Here is a 21892-nt window from a genome sequence, read left to right on the forward strand (position 1 = left end):
ATTTTGATTGGAATTGGGTTTTTGTATGGCCCTACATCTAACTAATCAATGGTAGAGAATCCTCTTGCATTAATAATAGATGGTACTTGAGGCCTCCACCTTTGCTTATTTTGACAATTAGTTGGAACCAATTTCTTAACTACACTCCTTCCACCAATGCAATATCAACTCTTGGATGTCTTGTGGGGTTGGACATCACGTCATAGTAGTTGTTGGCACCCCCATTACTGAGCATTCAGAGGAAGCTCTTGCATTGGAGCTTGTTCATGCATCCTTGGCAAGTAGAGTAGTGGCTGCCAACCACTACTCTATTGGAGCTCGGTCAAGCTATCCTTGGCAGACAGAGTAGTGGTTGCCAACTAATTTTTTTTTACTAACTACTATGTGGTACACAACCTCTTGTTGAGCCTTTTCTAGATCTTGCATCGGCCAAGTAAGCGACTCATCAATAACCTAATCTAGCCAGGAGGAAATGGCCTCCTGGCTAGGGAGAAAGTGGCTTGGTACACCATTATTCAGCCGTAGTCTAGAGGAGGGCATTGTGGACCCAGAGTTCCATAACAGAGAGCACTGTTATAAGATATGAGATCTCGCTTTTGGTGGTGGGTACCAGAAGTTAGCCCTCTTAACATTTACGGTGCGGGATGATGGTAGGATGCAGAAACATAGGTCAACATGGAGGAATTTGGATGATGTATGCCTTCGAGAGTAAGGATACTAGCTCAGCGTTAGAGGAAGTGATACATTGATCTTGATCCATGTACAGCAAAGGAAGAAGATTGGAGGTTCTTGCAGAGGCTTTAGTGGGACTCAAAAGAGTGGTTTTGAAGAGTCTCTTTCTTTCAGGATGCCCCCGATATTCCATTTTACAACTATTTAGTGACATTAGGCAAGAGGATCCAAATGGGGAGGATTGATGGCACACCATCCACAGCAAAGCACGGGCACAGACAAGGACTCTCTTAGAGGTTTCTTGAGGGATTTTGGCACGGGCTCTAGGACAGTTATCAAGCCAAGGAAGATCTCCCACTTCCTTTGGCTGTTGGCACATAGAGCCCTTGCAACAGGCTCTTGGCTTCGGTTTGGTTATTTTCCAGTTACGCGCTCACGATGTGGTTTCATAGAGGAGTCTCAGAGGCACTGCATTTGTGATTAACCCGCTAGCATAGGAGGTTGGAGGAGATCTTTGAGGTTTGTCTTTGCTGGGATCCAAGATGAGATTTCTAAGGGGGAGTTGTTTCAAACATGGCTTTTCTCATAGCCATGGGGACCCTTTTGGCTTATCTTTTAGATGCAATACCATCCTCTTTGCACATACATCAGGCCCCTCCCATAAAGCCACCTTGGGATGTCACTGCCAGACTTGTTGCATGGAAGATTTGGAGATCTAGATGCACAAAGGCCTTGGATGGAACCAAGACCTCTACCTTCCAGTCATTGTACTGATTTGGCAAGAGCAAACATACCCATTGACCAATGGGAGAAAAGTTAAGGTGGCTCATGCGCAACAGTGACCAGGAGAACGACCTTCACGAGAGAGTGGGACCATGATTTATTCTTCATACTCACAACTACAGGGCCTTCATGAAACTTTCACTCTCTTGATTGGTGACACCAGCCTCGCTTCATGTCCATTTGATGTATTTGAGGGTTTTCACAAGATGTTTTCTTGATTTTCATGTATTTTGACTCTACTTAATAGAGGTTGAGTTTTTATAAGCTTTTTGTAATTCATTCTTTTCTCATCTAGTTTAAAACCCTTGCATGGATCTTAAACAGCTCTATACTACAAGGAGAGAGAAGAGAACACCAATCAAATGAAATAGGTAGAGCTATTGCTATTCAGTTGGAGCAGATTTGGCAATTATGTTATGATGGAAATGTAAGGTTGTCATAGCTTATTCCCTCTCCTTTAATATCTCTCTCTCTAATAGTTATAGTCAATCTAAGTTTATGCTACTATGACTTTCCAACTCACAATTTTTGTGCATTTGGATTGTACTTACTACCTTTCATTTTCTCCCGTAAAAGAATATTATTGTTTCTTAGATAAAATACACAGAATGAAACAAATTTTACCAATTGTGCAAAGTCTTGGTCCAATGATTTAAAGCAACCTATGTAGGAAAAGGAACAACAACACCCAACAAGTAAAGAAGAAATAAAGTAATTCGTGGTTGCATGACCCTTGACCATGGAGATCATGCGGCCTAAGAGCATGCAATAGGAGAAGTAAAAGAAGCCAATGACAGATGCATCCCTCCTTTCAACATATCTTGACACACCTGACAGAGATGATGCCAGATGTAGAGTGTGATAGTGCATTCCAACATTGGTGAAACTAGATATGAGAGTCTCACTTGATGCACCGTTCACCAACCTGGAATTTAGGATTGCACTTCTTTCCCTCCCCAGGGCAAGTGCCCGGGCTTAGGTGGCTTGACACCCCTATTTTTCATTGCATTTTGGGACATCATTCAGGATCATGTTACTTCAGCCCTAGAGGGCATTTGGGACTCTAGTTTTATGCCTGATTCATTCACACATGGTGTCATTCATCTTATCCCCAAAGGGGGTTGCAGAAATTTAATATCTCAACGGAGGCCAATTACTCTCTTGGGCGCTTTTTGTAAAATTTTGGCCAAGCTATTAGTTTGAGTTTGCAGCCCATCCTCATCGATGATATGCAAATGGGCTTTGTTCATGGCCGAAGCATCTTTGATGATGTATTCTCATTTTGGGAGGCTTCACATTGGGCTACACGAAGTGGCCAAAGGCTTGCCATTATACTCTTGGATTTCGAGAAAGCTTACAGCATAGTAGATTGGGGTTTTATGGAGGGTACTCTTCTACGCTTTGGATTCTCAGATGCTTCCATTAGAGGGATTTCCTCTTTGTACAAATCAGCCCACAGCCAAGTGTTTATTGGAGAAGAAAGGGGAGAGAGGTTTCAGATTTCCAGATCAGTTCACCCGGGATGGCCTGTTGCCCCTTTCCTATATTTATTTGTGGTGGCTGAAGCAATGGGCATATTTTTTAGATCTCAGGAAAATGTTATTGCACTGAGGCTTCCCCTAAGAAAAGATGAGGAGCTCTTGGATAGTGAGCTGGCTGATGATACTGTTGTTTTTTGGATGTCACTCCACGGAACCTCACTTCTTTCAGGGCAGTCGACGGCAACAAGTGCACATATTAATTGGAATAATCCAATGGCTTTTGGATTAATGACAAGATAACTGCAAGTTGGGGAGCTGATTTCAATTTCACTTGGATTCAGAGGGATTTTTCTGTGAGATATTTGGGCTGCCAGGTTCATATGGGCATCTCTTTGCCCCAGTGTTTGAGAGCATCGAGAGGAAACTCCTGTTTTGGAGTTCATCCAAACTTGACCTTGCTTCTAGGGTGGTGGTGGTTGACCAAGTACTTCTAGTTATGGCATGGTTTGTTTGCTCTTGTTTCTACCATTCTAACTCAACTCAAATGGCCGATAAGAAAATGTATTTGCAGTGGAATACATGGCTCAACAGACACTAGAGACAAGGTGGCTTGGAAGACTTTGGTCCTATCCACATGGGAGGCCTCAATTCAATAGATCCAGACTCGCCGAGAAGCTTTATTATGCAAGATTGTGGTCAGAGGACTCTTTCCACGATAGGAATCTTGGAAGTATTTTTTCATTAGATGTATATAGTTGTGCTCTCTTTCCACGCGTGGAGATTGGATGGATAGTATCAGGTGGATATTTACCTCCGTCCATCTTAGGGCTCCCTCCTCCCCTCTTAAGGTTGCTATCCTAAAAGCTTGGGCCAGCTTAATGAGTTCTCCTCAAAGATTTTTCACCTTCCTCTTTGGAGAGATTTACAGATAGCTTATCATGTGGACTGACAAATATACTTCATGAGCATGGCAAACAACTTGGTACTTCTAACTATATGTAGTTGTGATTGAGATGGGAGAGAGGTCATATTTCCTTTGTGGGCTCTTGGAAGGGGTCCCTTAGAGGGAGTGTAGGGAGAATCCATCAGATTGGTGAAACCATATCCTTGGATTGGATTCTTCCTAGTGATAGGCCTCTTTCTCAATCTACTTGGCTAGGGGACTTTACGAGATCAGGGAATCCATTTAGGTCATAGGATTTCGAGGATCTGCTGTAGGATAAATAGATCATCCAAGACCATCTTGTGGACCAGTTGACACAATCACTTGGTTTTCATGGTCAGGCGATGGACATGGTCACGAGGATGACATAGTCACCCAAGCACATGGCCATGTATCAAGGGTCTTCATTTCAAGCAGTCCACCTCTTGGCTGTCAGATTGATAGGTGGCGCACATGCTTCATCCGTCAATCAAGCTCCTTGTCAGAGATAGGGTGGTGTACAAGCGGTGCACGTGGAGTAGTTACGACACACCAACACAAAAGAAGCTGCCCGTTTGCAGAAGCCATGAAGAAACGGAGCGGCGGGATGGCTAAGGATGAGGGGACAACCAATAGGAAGAAGGAAGGAGATTTTCCACCAGGGGGAGGCGAGGGTGAAGAGGGGGATAGGGATTCATTCATCTTTGTACAAGGTTTGAGAGAGAGTGAGGGAGAGGTTGGAGCTACGAGCTCGCCAATTGTATTTCTATCTTGGAAGAAGATCTTCTGCTCCATCTTTGAGGTGGATTGGTGTACGTGGTTCCATTTTCATTCTATGATATGCATCTGGTTCTCATTGTGCCCTCTATGTTTCTACTACTGGTACCCTGCATTGTCTATCGTGAGCGTTGTTCTTTCCTAGTCTCCTTTTGGAGCTTGCTCTTTCTATTCCGATCCATAGCACTCCCTAGCACCTCTTGTATCACCACGTGCGCAGTGCAGTGTAGTGTCATAGGTCCATGCACCACCCAATCCTCGCTTCTCACATCAGTCGCCTTAGGCCTCGGGTAACACCTTCGGAAGTGATCAAACCTCCCCTTTAGACAATTTATGGCGATCACAGTGGGACACTGATGGTGTTGAGTAGCAAAGAGTGAAGTGGTGTTTTAAGGCCTTAGGAGAGAGATTTTATGCGAATACTTCTAACACCATTGAGGGAGCGAGTGACAGAACGAGAAGGGACTTAAGAAGAGTCAAGAGAAGGCTCCCTACAAATAAAACATGGTATAAGAAGCATTACGTGCGATAGAAGTTGGAGAAGTCCTCCAGCCGCCGTGAATATAACCCATCAATGCAATTGCCAAAGCGATCAACCTCATCAAAGCTCTCATTGAATTGGACACATTAAGATCCTTGGTGGTTAGATTGGGGCTTTGAAGGGGAAGAAGTGCAAAGCGCCGAACAAGTGAAAGAAGAAGGCACTAAGGACGAGGCTTCATCCAAAGCTTGTATAGCACTTTCGTTCATCCTGCAACTATGTCTTCATCAACACCATCATCTATGGGGTTGGCCACTGCATCAGCATCCTACGCGACACAATAGACCAGTCAAGGTGCTATGCTGTCTCTTATGTGCAACCCCGATTTCCTCCCCAATCTAGCCTCTACATCCATGGCACCTCTTGGTTCTCTTTTCGCTCCCTTCATGTCCCTACCTTCGATGAGTGTTTCACCTCCTCCTTCTGCTGCATTATCCTTTCCACTATCCATGTACTTCCCTGGCCACCCATCATTCATAGCTTCCACTCTGTCACACCCTCTCTCAACTACTCTTCCATGATCATTGACTCCCCCACCTTCTTTGTTCTCACCCCTGACATTTGTGTCCATGCTACCTTCAGCGCCTGGCGTGCCACCCTCCTTTTCATCCCCTATGTTCTCGAGTCTATATTGCCATCAGTAATGCCTTCAGCACTCACACCTTCTACATTGGCATCAGTAATGCCTTCAACACTCTCAACTTCTACTTTGACAGCAGTAGTATCTTCAACACCAGCACCACCCATGGTTACATCAGACATCGCCACTACGATCTTCATTGGGGTTCCTTGTCTTACCCATGCCCTTTGGCCCTGTGGCACTGAGTCTTACTACTACTCAATCAGGAGGTCCTTTGATGGTTGTAATTATTTCAGGTCTCGGTGTGGGTAAAGGTGTTGCCTCAGCCATGGTGGTTCTAAGTTCCATGGAGAAAGAGAGACTTCTTGAATTATTGAACAAAGTCCACGTGAAAACCTAGAAGTTCAAGGGCCACCTCCATGAAGACACTGAAGCTCATGACAGAAAGTTTCTCACAGCATGTAAGGCCAAAGAAGTGGAGAATGAGCATGCTTTTCTTTATATCTTTCCTTCCTCTTTGGAGGATGGAGTGAACGTGTGGTACAATCCGATCACTTCCAGACTTTGGCAAACCTGAGGGAATTTCTCTGGATCTTCAAGTTGGAATAGTTCGAGCACATGATTGTTCAAGAGTTTTTCATAGACACAATTAACCCATGGGAGCATTTCTGAAATGTTTACGTGAATGAGGGTCTTGGCGCTGAAGATGTGTGTGCTGCTAGTGATGTTGTCATGAAAGAAGTAAACTTTGGTGCACCGAGTGGGTCATGGTCGCTGGGAATGCACTTCTAAATGTAAGGTATCCACTTTGGCTTCTTTTTTAACCTTTTGTGAAATTTAAGGACATGATGCCTTTGAATATCGCTACCTCAAGGGGTTGTGGAAGACCACCCGAATGATTGAGAAAGATGAAACAGGGGGTGGAAGATCGCAAGCTGTACTTTGTGGGGCCAAATCACCGCCACCGGTACTGTGCCCACTGTGCCCACTGGATGCCTTGGATGGTGTCTTAATGGTACCTATGGGGGGCAGATAGTCAGAGCCTCCATGATCTGAATCAGAGGAACTCGAAAAAGGGGATAGCTCCTCATTTGATATGATAGTGATCCTGTTGGAGGGAGGTGAATCTGCAGGTGCTTGAGGTCGTTTGGAAGTGCTCTATGGTGTAGACCCGGCACCCTGGTCATCTGCTGTGCATTTGCCAAGTGATGCCATGGAGGGTGGTCCTGATCCTGTTCTGCGGGCTGCTCGAGCCGTATGAAAGTCAATGAATAGAGTATCTCGAGGTAATTTGGGTTTGTACTTGTGGCAAGGGGCACGGGCAAGCATGAAATGCTCCCTATGGAGAGGCAAAGAGCGAGGAGGTGGTATTGATGTCGAAGTCTAGAGAGGCAAGGACTGAAGAGGGGGTGCTGATGTCGAGGCCCACAAGATAAGATGTCTGGTGAGGCAAGGACTGAAGAGGGGGTGCTGATGTCGAGGCCAACGAGATAGGAGCTTGTGGTCGGAAAGGCCGGTCGGGAGAAGTGTGTGTCAGATTGATTGGAGAGAGGAGAAAGGATTAGAGACCGGGGAGAGGAGTGTGACAGATTGATTGGAGAGAGGAGAAAGGATTAGTAGCCAGGAGGGGAGCAGTGGGAGAGGGACAACGAGGGGGTTGCGTTGATCTGAGAGAGAGAGGGGTTTGGGGTGCGGTGGTTTGCAAGATCCGAGAGAAGCAAATCTCGCAAGTCACGATTTTACATAGAATCAATGAAGCAACAAAGAAGCTGTATGCCAAAGAAAACCTGTACGCCAAAGAAAAAGCTGTACGCCAAAGGAAAGCTGTACGAGCTAAAGCAAAACTGTACGCCAAAGGAAAGCTGTATGCCAAAGAAAAAGTTGTACGCCAAAGGAAACCTGTACGCCAAAGGAAACCTGTACGCCAAAGAAAAAGCTGTACTCCAAAGGAAAGCTTTAGCTGAGCGGATGTAGAGAGCTCCGCGCTGGCCGTTGATGGTGTAGGCGTGATTCCTAAAAAGAGCAACCACATTCAATGTGGCAACAACGGAGGCGGAAGCAGAGGCAGAAGCTAAGGCTTGAGTACGAGAGGGAGGATGGGTGCATTGTAGGAGAGGGAGGAGAGAGAGAGGGGGGTGTGTTGCAGGAGAGGCAAGAGTGGGAGGGAGGGGGTGCATTGAAGGAGAAGCAGGAGGGGAGGTGAGTTGAAGGAGAGGGAAGAGTGGGAGGGGGGTGCGTTGAAGGAGAAGCAGGAGGGGGGCGGTTGCGTTTAGGAGAGGGAGGAGTGGGAGGGGGGGCATTGAAGGAGAGGGAGGAGTGGGAGGGGGGGGTGTTGAAGGAGAAGCAACAAGGGGTGGGTTGCATTGCAGGAGAGGGAGGAGTGGGAGGGGGGGCATTGAAGGAGAGGGAGGTGTGGGAGGGGAGGGGGTTGGAGGGAGTGAGGAAAAGGGCGCACCAAGGGGGAAGCTGCTAGAAGGAAGGGCGCAGGAGGAAAGGCGCAGGAGGAGTGTTGCTTGTACAGCCAAGGAGGGGTGCAAGCAATATGAGCAAAGAGATAAAGGTGGGGAGGAGGTGAGAGAAAGGGGAGAAAGGTGGCGAGGAAGGTGTCACCAAGGGAAAGGTGGCAAGGGAGGAGGCCATGGTAGTGCCAAGGGTAAGGCCAAGGTAGCGGAGGTGGCGGGGAAGGTGAAAAAGGGGACGGGAAGTAGATGACGGAGATAGGAGATAGTAGAGAAGGAGGGGTAGCTGCAATCAGTGGAGAGAGATCCACAAAGGGAGCTAAAGGTAGGGATAGTAGGAAGCAAGGAGAGGAACTGCTAAATTGAGTGCTAATTTTAGCAAAGAGATGCCAAATTCAGAAGGGAATGCTAAATATAGCAAAAAGGTGCTAAACTTAGGGAAAGATATGCCAAACTTGGCTGGAGCGCTAGGGGTAGGGCTAAATATAGCGGGTGGAAAGGGATGAATTTTGTAAGAGAGAGGTGGAGGTGGACAGAGGGTGGAAAGAGAAGCGTTTTGGAAGAGTGAGGTAGGGGTGGACAGAGGGTGGAAAGAGAAGGGTTTTGTAAGAGAGACGTGGAGGGTTGGACATAGGGTGGAAAGAGAAGGGTTTTGTAAGAGAGAAGTAGGGGTGAACATAGGGTGGAAAGGGAAGGGTTTTGTAAGAGAGAGATAGGGATTGGACAGAGGGTGGAAAGAGAAGGGGTTTGTAAGAGGGAGGTGGGGGTTGGACATAGGGTGGAAAGAGAAGGGTTTTGTAAGAGAGAGGTAGGGGTGGACATAGGGTGGAAAGGGAAAGGTTTTGTAAGAGAGAGGTAGGGGTTGACAGATGGTGGAAAGAGAAGGGGTTTGTAAGAGAGAGGTGGGGGGTTTGACATAGGGTGGAAAGAGAAGAGTTTGTAAGAGAGAGGTAGGGGTGGACATAGGGTGGAAAGGAAAGGGTTTTGTAAGAGAGAGGTAGAGGTGGACAGAGAGTGGAAAGAGAAGAAGTTTGTAAGAGAGAGGTAGGGAGTTGGACATAGGGTGGGAAGGGAAGGGTTTTATAAGAGAGAGGTAGGGGTTGGAGAGAGGGTGGAAAGAGAAGGGGTTTGTAAGAGAGAGGTGGGGGGTTAGACATAGGGTGGAAAGAGAAGGGTTTTGTAAGAGAGAGGTAGAGGTGGACAGAGGGTGGAAAGAGAAGGGGTTTGTAAGAGAGGTGGGGGGTTGGACATAGGGTGGAAAGAGAAGGGATTTGTAAGAAAGAGGTAAGGGGTGGACAGGGTGGAAAGAGTAGGGGTTTGTAAGAGAGAGGTGGGAGGTTGGACATAGGGTGGAAAGACAAGGGGTTTGTGAGAGAGTGGTGGGGGGTTGGACATAGGGTGGAAAGAGAAGGGTTTTGTAAGAGAGAGGTAGGGGTGGACATAGGGTGGAAAGGAAAGGGTTTTATAAGAGAGAGGTAGGGGTTGATAGAGGGTGGAAAGAGAAGGGGTTTGTAAGAGAGAGGTGGGGGATTGGACATAGCATGGAAAGAGAAGGGTTTTGTAAGAGAGAGGTAGGGGTGGACACAGGGTGGAAAGGAAAGGGTTTTATAAGAGAGAGGTAGAGGTGAACAGAGAGTGGAAAGAGAAGGAGTTTGTAAGAGAGAGGTAGGGGGTTGGACATAGGGTGGAAAGGGAAGGGTTTTATAAGAGAGAGGTAGGGGTTGGACAGAGGGTGGAAAGAGAAGGGGTTTGTAAGAGAGAGATGGGGGGTTGGACATAGGGTGGAAAGAGAAGGGGTTTGTGAGAGAGGTGGGGGGTTGGACATAGGGTGGAAAGAGAAGGGATTTGTAAGAGAGAGGTAGGGGATGGACAGGGTGGAAAGAGAAGGGGTTTGTAAGAGAGAGGTGTGAGGTTGGACATAGGGTGGAAAGAGAAGGGGAAAGTGACACAAGATGAAAAGGGGAGGTCGTAGTTAGAGAGAAAAAGTGACATGGGATGAAAAGGGGAGCTCGCACTTAGAGAGAGCAAGTGGCATGGGGTGAAAAAGGGAGGCCTCACTTAGAGAGAGAAAGTGGCACGGGATGAAAAGGGAAGGTCGCACTTAGAGAGAGAAAGTGGCACAGGATGAAAAAGGGAGGCCTCACTTAGAGAGAGAAAGTGGCATGGGGTGAAAAGGGGAGGTCGCACTTAGAGAAAGTGTCATGGGGTGAAAAGGAGAGGCCTCACTAAGAGAGAGAAAGTGACGAGAGATGAAAAGAGGAGCCTTCACTTAGAGAGAGAAAGTGACACGGAGTGAAAAAGGGAGGTCGCACTCGGAGGGAGGCCTCACTTAGAGAGAGAGTGGGATGGGATAAAAAGGGGAGGTCGTACTTAGAGAGAGAAAGTGCCACAGGGTGAAAAAGGGAGGCCTCACTTAGAGAGAGAAAGTGACACTGGGGTGGAAAGAGAAGGACCCATGTAGAGAGAGAAAGTGGCACCAAGTGCAGAGAGGACCCTTGTAGAGAGAGAAAGTGACACTCAGAAGGAGAAGATGTCACCAGGGAAGGAGAAGGCAAGAGTGTATATAGAAGGACTAGGAGGGTGTTTCCTCATTGATCATGGTACCTCTTGATGCGTGACCCATTCATTGGTGCAGGTAGGAGTCTGCCTTCTAAAGTGGCCAAGTAGACTACGCCACTTGGGATAAGCTTGGCAATGAAAAATGGGCCTGTCCAACCACTTACAAACTTAGGTTTGTGTTTGAGAAACTTATTGGAATACAAGAGTACTAAATCACCAACTTTGAAATTTCTATCGGTCATGCCAAGCTTTCTGTCGTTTCTGCCACACTTCTTGAGCGAAGACTACTTCACATCAATGCTCTGCTAGTGCCTCCAAATCCCACAAGCGCTCCATTGTGCAGGCTTCAAAGTTGTCACTTTTGTCTGGAAGAACTCTGTGGGTGTCAAGATGAAATTCATAAGGCATGACGGCCTCCAGTCCGGCCTCCAGTCCATAAACCAACTCAAAGGGTGAATACCCAGTACTCGCCTTGTAAGCAGTTCGATAGGCTGGAAGTATGTCATCCCAATCTGCTAAAGAACTTAGGCAAAGACGAGCGATTTGAGCTCTCAGCTAGACCATTGGCACATGGGTAATAGGGAGATGAAAATTTATGAACTATTTGTAGTAGGTGAACCAATGCAGCAATGGTGTCATTTAGGAAGTGAGACCCTCTATCACTCATCAACTCAACAAGACAGCCAAACCGAGAGATGATCTGGTCATATAGAAATGTGGCTACTACTGGGCTGTACAGTTCTTGACTGCCTTGGCTTCAACCCATTTGGTTCCATAGTCGGTGGCAAGTAGAGCATACTTGTTCCCTCGGTGTGTGGAAGGAGAGATGGGTCCAATGAAATCCAATCCCCAACAATAGAAGGGGGGCACTAGAGTGAATGGTTTGAGGGAAGGTACTCGCGCCTTGTAGGCTTGGGGCCTCCTCGTTGACATGAATCACATCTGGTCACATGAGCATGGCAGTCGCAGAAGAGCTTGGGCCACCAGAACCTCGCACGCATGATTTTTCGAGTAGTAGCATCTGAGGCCATATCCCCTCCACCTATGCCAGTGTGCGCCTCTTCAAGAATGGATTGTGTCTCGTGGGGAAGCACACTCCGTCTCAAGATCTAGTCCTTCCCGAGCTTGTACAATTGACTTGCAATCAACTTAAAAGGAGCAGCTTGAAGGATCCGCTTGCGTTTCTCTGTTGGAGTCAGACCTGGAGGAAAGCCACCTGTAGACAAGAGGTGTACTATGTTGGCATACCATGGTGGGAAGCAATCCACCGCAAACAGGCATTCATCAAGTAGTGCCGTCACCCTGAACAAGCCCGCATCGGGTAATTCATCGGTGATACCACTGGCTGGTTCCTCGGAATGTAACCTGAACAAGTGGTCTGCAGGTTGATGTAGTCTCCCAGCCCTCACCACAATGTCAAATCGAATTCTTAAAAAAGAAGAATCCATCTGCTTAACCGGCCACCAAGAGTAGGCTTATTCAATAAATACTTAAGAGCTTGATGATCAGTGATGATCACAAACTTGTTGCCCAAGAGGTAGTGATGATACTTGGTCATGGCATAAACCATGCCGAGGCCCTCCCTTTCTATGGTACTGTAATTGCGTTCTGCTCCATTGAGTTGTCGACTGGCAAAGTAGATGGGCAAATCAATCTTGGTATCCTAGTTAGGTTGAGCTAGTATAGCACCTACTGCCCACCCACTAGCATCCACATGGACATGAAAAATTACATCCCAATCGAGCTGCCTGAGGATGGGTGCCTTCACGAGGCAATGCTTCAGATCATCAAAGGCTGGTTGTTGCGGGGTGGCCCAAACAAAAGATCGGTCTTGATGTAGGAGTTCTGTCAGTGCAACAGCAATGTCGGCATAGAAACGTATGAACCTTTGGTAATATCCTACATGCCCTAAGAAGGACTTCACCTCTTTGGGTGTACGAGGGATAGGCAATGAGATGATCACCTCTACCTTTGCGGGGTCCGTAGTCATGCCCTAAGCAGAAATAATATGACCAAGGAGAACACCTCGAAGTGCGAGAAAGAAACATTTGTCAAGGTTCAAACACAAGCGCACTTCTCTGCACTTATCAAAGACCCATATCAACTTATGTAGATGAGTCATTGAAATGTTGTCGGGGCATTACATAATCCAAAGGGCATCATTCGGTAGGCGTATGTTCCCCATTGAGTGATAAAGGTAGTCTTGGGCTCATCCTTTTCTTTCACTCGGACTTGGTTGTACCCGCTATATCCATCCATGAATGAGTATAAAGCATGTCCTGCCACTATCTCCAACACTCTAGGGAAGGGGGAACCTATCACGTCGTGTTGCAGCATTCAAACTCCTATAGTCAACACATATTCTAAGTTTGCCAGTCTCTCTTTTGGGTACAATGACAATTCCGCTGACCCAATCAGAGTAATCCACTGGGTAGATTAATCCTGCTTGCTCCATTTTCTATATATCTATTTGGACTGCCTTGCCATAGTTGGGATTCATGCGGTATGGACCTTTAATCACAGGGTTTGCATCCGGATATAAGTCGATGCGATGCTCCATGAAATCAGTGGGCACCCCCTTTAGATCCTTGTAGGACCAAGCAAAGACATCCACAAATTCTTTAAAAAGGTCGGTGACTGTAGCTAGAAGATAGTCATGTTCCCAGACCCAAGTGGCTAACTTCAAATGCCGGGCTTGGTGGTCCTCAGTCCCAATGTTGAGATACCGCCAGTTCCGTGCCTCATCAACACGGGCAATGCATTGGGATGTTGAGGTACTTGGTTCACCCATTCTCAGTCCTATATGTGCTGGAGTATCTTCAAGGGGAAAGTCCCCCTCCACTTCTCTCAACCAAGATGGGGGGTAAGTAACTCGTGGGTTCTCGGGCACTGACTGAGATGTAGAATCAGTAGATGTTGCAGATGTTGTATGCCTTCGACGCCTCAGTGGCTGTTTCAGGATGCCCTAGTAAGGTAAGCCTTCCACCTCATAAGTGGTTTCAGGAAGGTCTTGAACTGAGGGGTGGTCGGCTTCTGATAAGAAAAGGTCAAGCACAATGATATTGGCCATGTCCTCATCTCCGTATCTGGTATGCACCCTGGGTCCCCCCAAGACCTCAAGCTGTTGGTGGTCATTCTCCTCAAGTTCAGCAAGGTCTATGTCACTTTCTTCTAAATTACTATCACCATCAGTTTCTTCTTCATTAGTGTTACTCTCTTCTGTATGACCATCATTGCACTCAGCAGTACCATGGTTGTACACCGTAGTACCATCATTCTACTTTGGAGTACCATTGGTGGGTTGTGCAATACCAGCCTCGTATACAGTAGATCCATCATTGTATCCTATAGTACTATCAGCATCATTTTGACCAATGTCCTCCATGTCGGCCACTGGATGATCCTCAATGTTCACTGCAGTACCATCATTGTCCTCAGTACGATCAGTGGTGTCCACTGTAGTACCCCTAGTGACCATTCTCTTATACATGTGTGGACTATTGCAAAGTCCAAGGGCATCCTTTCGTAAACTAGTTCAGCTAGACCCTATGCATGTGGTTCTGGGTGGATTTCTGATATGGCAAGTAGGTGTTCTTCGGGATCTTCTTGTTGGCATAGTTCCACCATGTTGACGGCTAAGGAGCCCAGGGCTCTCATCCAATCCAAAATGACAGCTTCCTCGTCTTCTTGATCAGCCCAATCCAACAAGTAGGTCAAACTTTCGAATCCTTCCAGGGTTGTCTCCTCATTGATATCTTGGTCACCACCCATGGGCCAGTCCCCACAAGCCCAATGCTCCTCTTTGGCTCCGGCTTGTTCTTCAAAATCCTCCTCTCCCAGTTCTATTGGTATGTGCCTTGCCGGTCTTGTGACCATATCTATTTCGAGGGATGTGGATCCCAGGGGCAATCAAACTTCATCAGTTGACCAATCCTGAATGGCCTTTGTGGACCGCAACCATGGCCTACCAAGAAGTAGAGGGTAAGTCTGTTAATTTTCGGTCATATCAAGGACAACAAAATTGGAGAGAATAGTTACTCCGCCAATCTTCATGTGAACACCTTTGACTGCACCCATTGGTTTTACTCTACGTTGATCAGCCATGTGTACTTGAAAGTGAACATCACTTGTCAACTTCAACCCCAGTTTTTGGAGTGTACCTTTCGGCATAATGTTCACAGCCGCCCCACCATCAAGGAAGACGTCCTTCAGCTCCACTCCATGAATCTCCACGGTGAGCTTGGGACTTTGTTCACAAGTGAGGGCAGCGTAGGCAGAGAAGTGGTCCGGTGTAGACCCATGTTGAGCCGGTAATGTCTCTAGCATTGGCTCACTCGGAGTAGATCCCTTATGTCGACCTCCTGGGAGGCGGTTAAGAAATGTAATGGTTTGATGCTTGATTTGGGGGGATAATAGACAAAGATGTCGTAGAGTGAGGTTGGGCTTAAAACTCATAAGATCTTCAAATAGGGAGTAGTAGTGGACACTAGCATTAGCCTTCTGCAACCTCATCCTCCTAGCCTTTGGCCGAGGGTCGAAGCTTACACGAGGATGCGGATGTACATCTGAACTGTGAGTCATTGTCTCCCGTGGTTTCTCTTCCATCACCCCTTTCCCTTTTGCCTGGGTAGGACTAGGTCTTGTGTGTCCCCATCGCCCCTTCTCTGTTGAGTGATGTTGGGGACAAAGTGGAAGGACCTACTTGTGCCTCATTATCCCGGTGTTGTTCGAGGGTTGTCACTTTTGTTGCTAACCTCACAGTTCTGGACTTGCGGGATGGAAACTGAGGTGTGCTACCTTCATCTTCAGAACTTGTTTGAAGATCTGTTGTGACACTCTTTACCACCTCCCGATACCTCAAAGGCATAGAGTGCCGAGGATGAGGCACTTCCAGAGTTAGTGGTTGACCTTAATGGCTATGTGCCCTTCGAGTTTGTTTTTGAATCACTATCAGAAGCAAGCATGGGTGGTCTATTCATGGGCGTACTGTGTACCTTGGAGGGGGAGAATGACCTTGGTGGGGGAACACTTGTCGAACTGATTGGTACTGAGGTCTCCGGTGCTGACTCTGAGTCGTCCTTACATTTGTCACCTTTTCTTTGTGACCGTGTCACAACGCCCAACACTGCACCAATCAAATGGGGGTTGTTGCCCTCCCCCGCCACTACTACATCAACCATATTCACTGGGGATGCGGGTTCCACTCTTCCATTGGGACGATCTCTGGTGTAGTGGTCATTTGTGTTGCACTGTGTACAAGAGGGTCCCTTGAACGGCTGTGTACAATCATCTTGGTAGTGGCCATACTCGCCACATCTGTAACACATGATGGGTCTTCTAAAGTTTGTACCTCTGCCTGCACCTCCACGTCCACCTCAGAAACCACCCCTTCGACCACGTTGATAAGGGGGTCCATAGCCACCTCCTGACATATGTGGTTGGTACGGTGCATAGTAAGGCTAAGAATAGAAATAAGGGGAACCAATTGAATTGGGCATAGGAGCTTGGAGCAAAGGGGGAGTCGGAAGCAATGGAGGTGGCATGACAGGAGGAGAAGGTAGCTCAGATGCTCGTGCAAGAGGGGAAGCAGGAGGTACTCCTACTTGGCCAGAAGTTATGGGTACCGTTCTGTTGACTGCAGCAACTAGAGGTTCCCTCGAGGTATACTCTAGAAGAAGCTTCCTTAATCCTTTGAGGTACCTACACTCAGAGGCATCATGTCCATGGATACCGTTCTGTTGACTGCAGCAACTAGAGAGACATCTTCACCAAAGCACTTCCACGTGAGAAGTTTGAGGCATTCCGCAATGCCCTGAACTTATCTCCTTTTAGTGATTGATCTTTTCCTTGTACATCATCACATTGGCACTGCAAGGGGGTGTTGGAATTATCACCATAATTCATTGCAGTGACCAATGTATGACTAATAAGTGGGTTAGGGACACTTTTCCCTCATTAGAGGTTTTTTTCCTAACCACAGTTAGGATGCCCAACTACAATTAGTAGGTAGTGGTTGGGTTAGTTAGGGTTTTGTCACTTTAACAAAACCCCAAAGTTTGTATGTTGTTTCTATCTCTTGCAATAATGACAAACACCTTCATCCACCTTTATTCTATCTTTTAGGCCTGCTTTGATTTCTTCTAACTCCTTCTTGAGTTGCTACCATGCGGATGATCCCTCCTCTCTTGGGAGTTGGGTGGTCGTAGTCATTGATGAGGCAAAACTTAGATGTGACCATTCCATCTTGACAGCTTCTTTTAGGAAGTCTTGAAGTGAGGCATGTTCAAGGAGTTTATCAACCAGTCTTATAGCAATGGTAGGGGGTAATGCTTTCAAAAACCATCCCTTCATGACAGCATCATTAGGTGGCACAGACATCTTTGCTGCCAAGACCCTCATCCTTGTGTACATCTCAGAGATGCTTTCTCTAGGCTTCATGGTGTCAATGGGTAACTCTTGGACAATCATGTGTTCGAATTTTTCCAACTTGAAAGTGCGTAAGAATTCCTCCCTTAGGTCTATCCATGTCTGGAATTGGTCAAGGGAAAATTGATTGTACCATACATCCGCGGCATCCTCCAATGATGAGGGGAAGATGTGAAGGAACGCATGCTCATTCTCCACACCTTTAGCTCTACATACTGTGAAGAATTTCCTCACATGAGCTTCCACATCCTCATGGAGGTGGCCTTTGAACTTTTGAGTCTTCACGTGGACCTTGTTGAGTAGCTCAAGAAGTCTAACTTTGTCTGCAGGACTAAGAACGGCCATCCCCACCCGAGAGGCTAGAGAAGATGCAAGAGTTGGAGGGAGTCCCGATGGGGCTGTAATGAGTGTCGGTGCTCCAGAGGAGGAGGCCACACCGACAACACCTCCTGTGGACGACCACAATGGGGAAGTCACTACTGATGTAGCCATAGAGGAAGTGTACCCAAATGGTAGTGCATACGCGGAGGGTCTCGGTGTTGCAGAGGGAAAGGGTGAGAACGTAGAAGATGTGGGGGTTAAAGAGGATGGGAGAGAATTTGGGAAAGAGAGGGACGGAGTTGAAGTCATGGATGAGTAGGCAGTAGGGAAGGAAGGAGGTGCTGGAAAAGGCAGCATCGGTGTGGATGGAAAGGGAGATGAAACCATCATGGCAGGCAAAGGCATTGCCGGAGCAAAAGTACCCCCCAGTGGGATAGATGTATAAGAAAGATTAGCTAGGAGCCCGGAGCTATGCATAATAGATGAGGTAGCAGCTTGTCCAGCAGAGGTCAAGGCAGGAGCAGATGGAGTCACCACTCCGGCAGAAGAGGTGGTTGATGAAGACATCGTTGCAAGAGGAGGAAAAGGGCTGCCTTGACCTTGATGGGTCCCTGAGGAGCCCTCGTCCTTAGTATCCTCTTCTTTCACCTGTTCTCTGCTTTGCACTTCTTCTTCTCCGGAGTCCGCCGGATCTGACCACCAGGGTTCCTGTTGATCCAAGTCAATGAGAGTGTCGATGAAGTTATTTGCTCTGGCTACTGCTCCAATGGGCTCACTTTGTGCTCAAGTTGAGGACTTCGCAAACTTACGTTGCACATAATGCTTCTTGTACCTAGTTTGGTCTGCCGGAAGTCTTTTCTCCACTCTCCTCAAGTACCTCCTAGTTCTCTCACTAGCTCCTTCAAATGTTTCAGAACTACTCAGCATAAGACCTCTCTCTAGGACCCTAGATCACCACTTCACTTGTGCTACTCAACACCAGCAGTGTCCCACCGTGATCACCATAAACTGTCTGAGGGGAGGGGTTCCTATCCTTCCGGAGGTGTTACCGGAGGCCAAAGGCTGCTGGCGTGAGAAGCATGAGTGTTGCAATGCTCTAATGCAATGGATCGCACAGAGTGCACCGTGCAGTGGTGTGCAAGTGCCGTATGCTATATTGCAGTGAACAACGACGTACGAATGCACTATGCTAAATGACAATCACCTGAGAACTCCACAACATAAGCAGAATAAGAAAATCTCATCATACACTAGTGAACAATCCCCATATCGGGAAGAGACAAGAAAAATGAGAAAGTGACCAAGATGGCCAAAGTACATATCACTGGGACCAGTGTCTTCAGGTCACAAGTCGCAAGTCACAAGAACACACAGGTCTATCCCCATAGTAGACAGAGGGTACACACAAGTCTCTCTACACTCTCTCCTTAGCGAGCTCGTAGCTCTAGCCTCTATCTCTCCTCACACTGTCCTCTCTCCCACTCCAGTGCCGGATGCTGATGAATGCTCCCTCCTCTCCCTCCCCTCTCCTTTCCACCTTAGCCTTCATCCTCATCCCCACCTTGGAGGGCCCCTTCTTCGCTGAGAATCTCCCCCTTTCTTCCCATTGGTCATCCTCTTATGTGTCGACCAGTGGTTGACATGTGTCGACGCATGGTTGCCTCGGATAGTACTCCTGGATGAACCCGTGTGATCAACTCCTCCTGTCGTGTGGCTGACTTGTGTTGACACATGGCCAACATGTGGTCAACACATGTCGTCATGTGGTCAACGCTTGTCGACAGGTGGTCAACGCCTATCGTCATGTGGTCAGGGGTGTTTCTATTGTAACAGAGTTTGAGAGCAGGATCATTTAAAGACCACCTTTGTGGCCCAATGGGGGACGTATGCCTACCGGATGATGCCCTTTGGTCTGTACAATGCACCGGCAACATCTCAACGCCTTGTCACCAAACTTTTCCAAGAGATATTTTTGGATATTTTTGAGGTATTTTTGGATGATTTCTCGGCTTTCAATGGTAAGACTACCTCTCACCTCGACCCCGCTGTACAAATTGATCACATAAATAAGTTGAGATAGGTTTTTGACAAGTGCAGGGAAGCCCGCTTAAATCCAGACAAATGCTTCTTCCTAGCATTCCGAGGGATTCTTCTCAAACGCATTGTCTCGATTGAGAGACCCAACGAAGGTGGATGTGATACTGACCTTGCCCATGTCCCGCACACCTCAAGAAGTTAAGCTCTTTTTTGGTCATGTGGGTTATCACAAAAGGTTCATCCAATTCTATGCAAACATAGTGGTGGCACTAACAGAATCGCTCCGCTAGGAATAGCAGTTCTTTGTTTGGTCCGCACCTCAACATTTGGCATTCGAGAATCTCAAGGACCATCTAGTGAAGGCGCTTATCCTACGGCAACCCAAATGAGATGTCATTTTCATATATATGTGGATGCAAGTGGACTGGCCATTGGTGCAATATTGGCCCAGTCAGATGAGGAGCACGATTGCCTGTGTACTTTGCCAGCAAACAAATCAATGGAGCAAAACGAAACTATATCGCCAGTGAACACAAGGGCCTGGCATGGTTTATGCCATGACAAAGTACCAGTACTATCTCTTAGGCAGTAAATTTATGATCATTACTGATCATTAGGCTCTCAAGTACTTGTTGAACAAACCCACCCTTGGGGGTAGATTGAGCAGATGGATCCTTTCTTTTCAAGAATTCGACTTTGACATTGTGGTGAAAGTAGACAGATTGCAGGGAGATCATACACCATGAAAAAGAGAAGCTGTGAGTTGGCGTTGTTTTCCAACGGGCTGTTTACTCTTACTGGAGTTGTGGGTTACTTGGCTATGAGAAATATAGCTATCATGGAGGTTCTGGGCAGAATATCTTGAGTGACGGAAAGCATACAATACAGGAAATAGAAGAGGCTGAGGCTGTTGCTTGAGATGTCTTCTGTGTGGGCTGGTAGTGGCTGGTTATGAGCTATTGCTTAGTAAAAGCTTGAGGCATAGCTGTGGCATCATTTCTGCTGTCTGGAGGACGACAGAAGCTATGAGTATGGAGTACTCTATGAGCAAGAGAAAGATACAGACGCTGGACGTAGTTGTGTCAAAGCAGAGATGATCGATGCAATCCGCTAGCCAGTCCCTCTCACTCTTTGGTCACTGACTGCAGTTTTGGGGAGATGTATGGAATGCTAGAGCTCAGTGTTTGAGAAGGAGATGCTGTGGAGCAGTTATGATCACGTCAAGAGTTACAAGCTGTTGCTCTTGATGGAGGCTTACGAGTCTTGGCTGTGGGATCTTGATTGTGGGTTGATGTCTTGAAAAGTCCCAAAGATAACCTTCATGTGGGCTGTGGGTTCGTAGTATTCTGAGGCTGACTGTTCTCTGAGTTGTTGAGGAAAGTTCAGTTCTAACGTCTAGTTGTCTCGGGTTGTGTAGTCCTTTGGTTCTCTCTGAGTCTGTATGATCTATGTTCAGTCATTTTTTATGGGGGTTTGTCTCGGTGCCTATTACAAAGACACATACTCTGGAATCTGGTTCATAAGCTCATCATGTACGAGCCTACATTGCAGCTGATCCCTATGAAGTATCAGCTATCTGACGTGGTGAAGTACATAATTCCTGGTTGTCTTTCCTTTTTTTCCTTATCACCGTCCGTTCCTCACCAAATCATTCAGGCTGAGTTTGGGTCCTCCCCATTATAGCTAGATGCTGCATTTCAGGTCATCACGTATCAGGGAGTACGAGGATTATACTTTTAGGCACAACATACTACCTTGGCTAGCATTGTCCTCCTCTATGGCACTTTCGGTAGGGGGGACCAGAGACGCTAATATGCACGCACAGAGAGATGGTTTGAGCGACTAGGGCTCCACATGGATAGACTCTCTACCTTCCAGTACAGTATGGACGCTCCGTTTTCTCCCCTCCTGTCACATGAGGTCAACCAGGTAATCCGTGAGAATCTCTTACAGCTACACATATTCTGGACCTGGTTGGGACCGAGCAAACTCCCAGTGAAGCTCAGCTTCTACAGAGATCACCGCTGCACATCACAAAGGAGGGTTTAATTGACCCACTAGGATACACGCAAATCCACTTACCCCACTCACTGAGGATCTCTATTGTGGGCAGTTCCGGTTCTCTTCACATAGACTTCATATCGAGAGTGGCAGAGCAGAGGGCCTACCCAGGGAGAGGCGCATATGCACATTATGTGACATGCAGGAGGTTGAGATGGAGAAGCACTTCATCTTCAGGTGCCTTGTTTGCTATGACTTCCTCTTCAAAGATAACTCTAGGGTTTTGTCCCAATTCCTCTCCTACCCAGACCAGAGATGTTTGGCCGGCTTCAT

At 47.2% G+C, this 21892-nt stretch overlaps 1 protein-coding gene across 1 annotated transcript in view; it reads left to right on the forward strand.

Moving 5' to 3' along the window:
• LOC147906149 (uncharacterized) overlaps window positions 1–21892 on the forward strand; it is a 104540-nt gene that overhangs the window by 32845 nt on the left and 49803 nt on the right. The window contains exon 7 of the mRNA XM_087383419.1: window positions 1780–1882. Coding sequence (XP_087239545.1) covers window positions 1780–1882 — 103 coding nt within the window. The remainder of the gene's footprint in view (window positions 1–1779; window positions 1883–21892) is intronic.

This window comes from Dipteris shenzhenensis, chromosome 1 (genome assembly GCF_047967505.1).
Source record: "Dipteris shenzhenensis isolate YYH24624 ecotype China chromosome 1, Dip_SZ_1.0, whole genome shotgun sequence".
Taxonomy (NCBI): Eukaryota; Viridiplantae; Streptophyta; class Polypodiopsida; order Gleicheniales; family Dipteridaceae; genus Dipteris; species Dipteris shenzhenensis.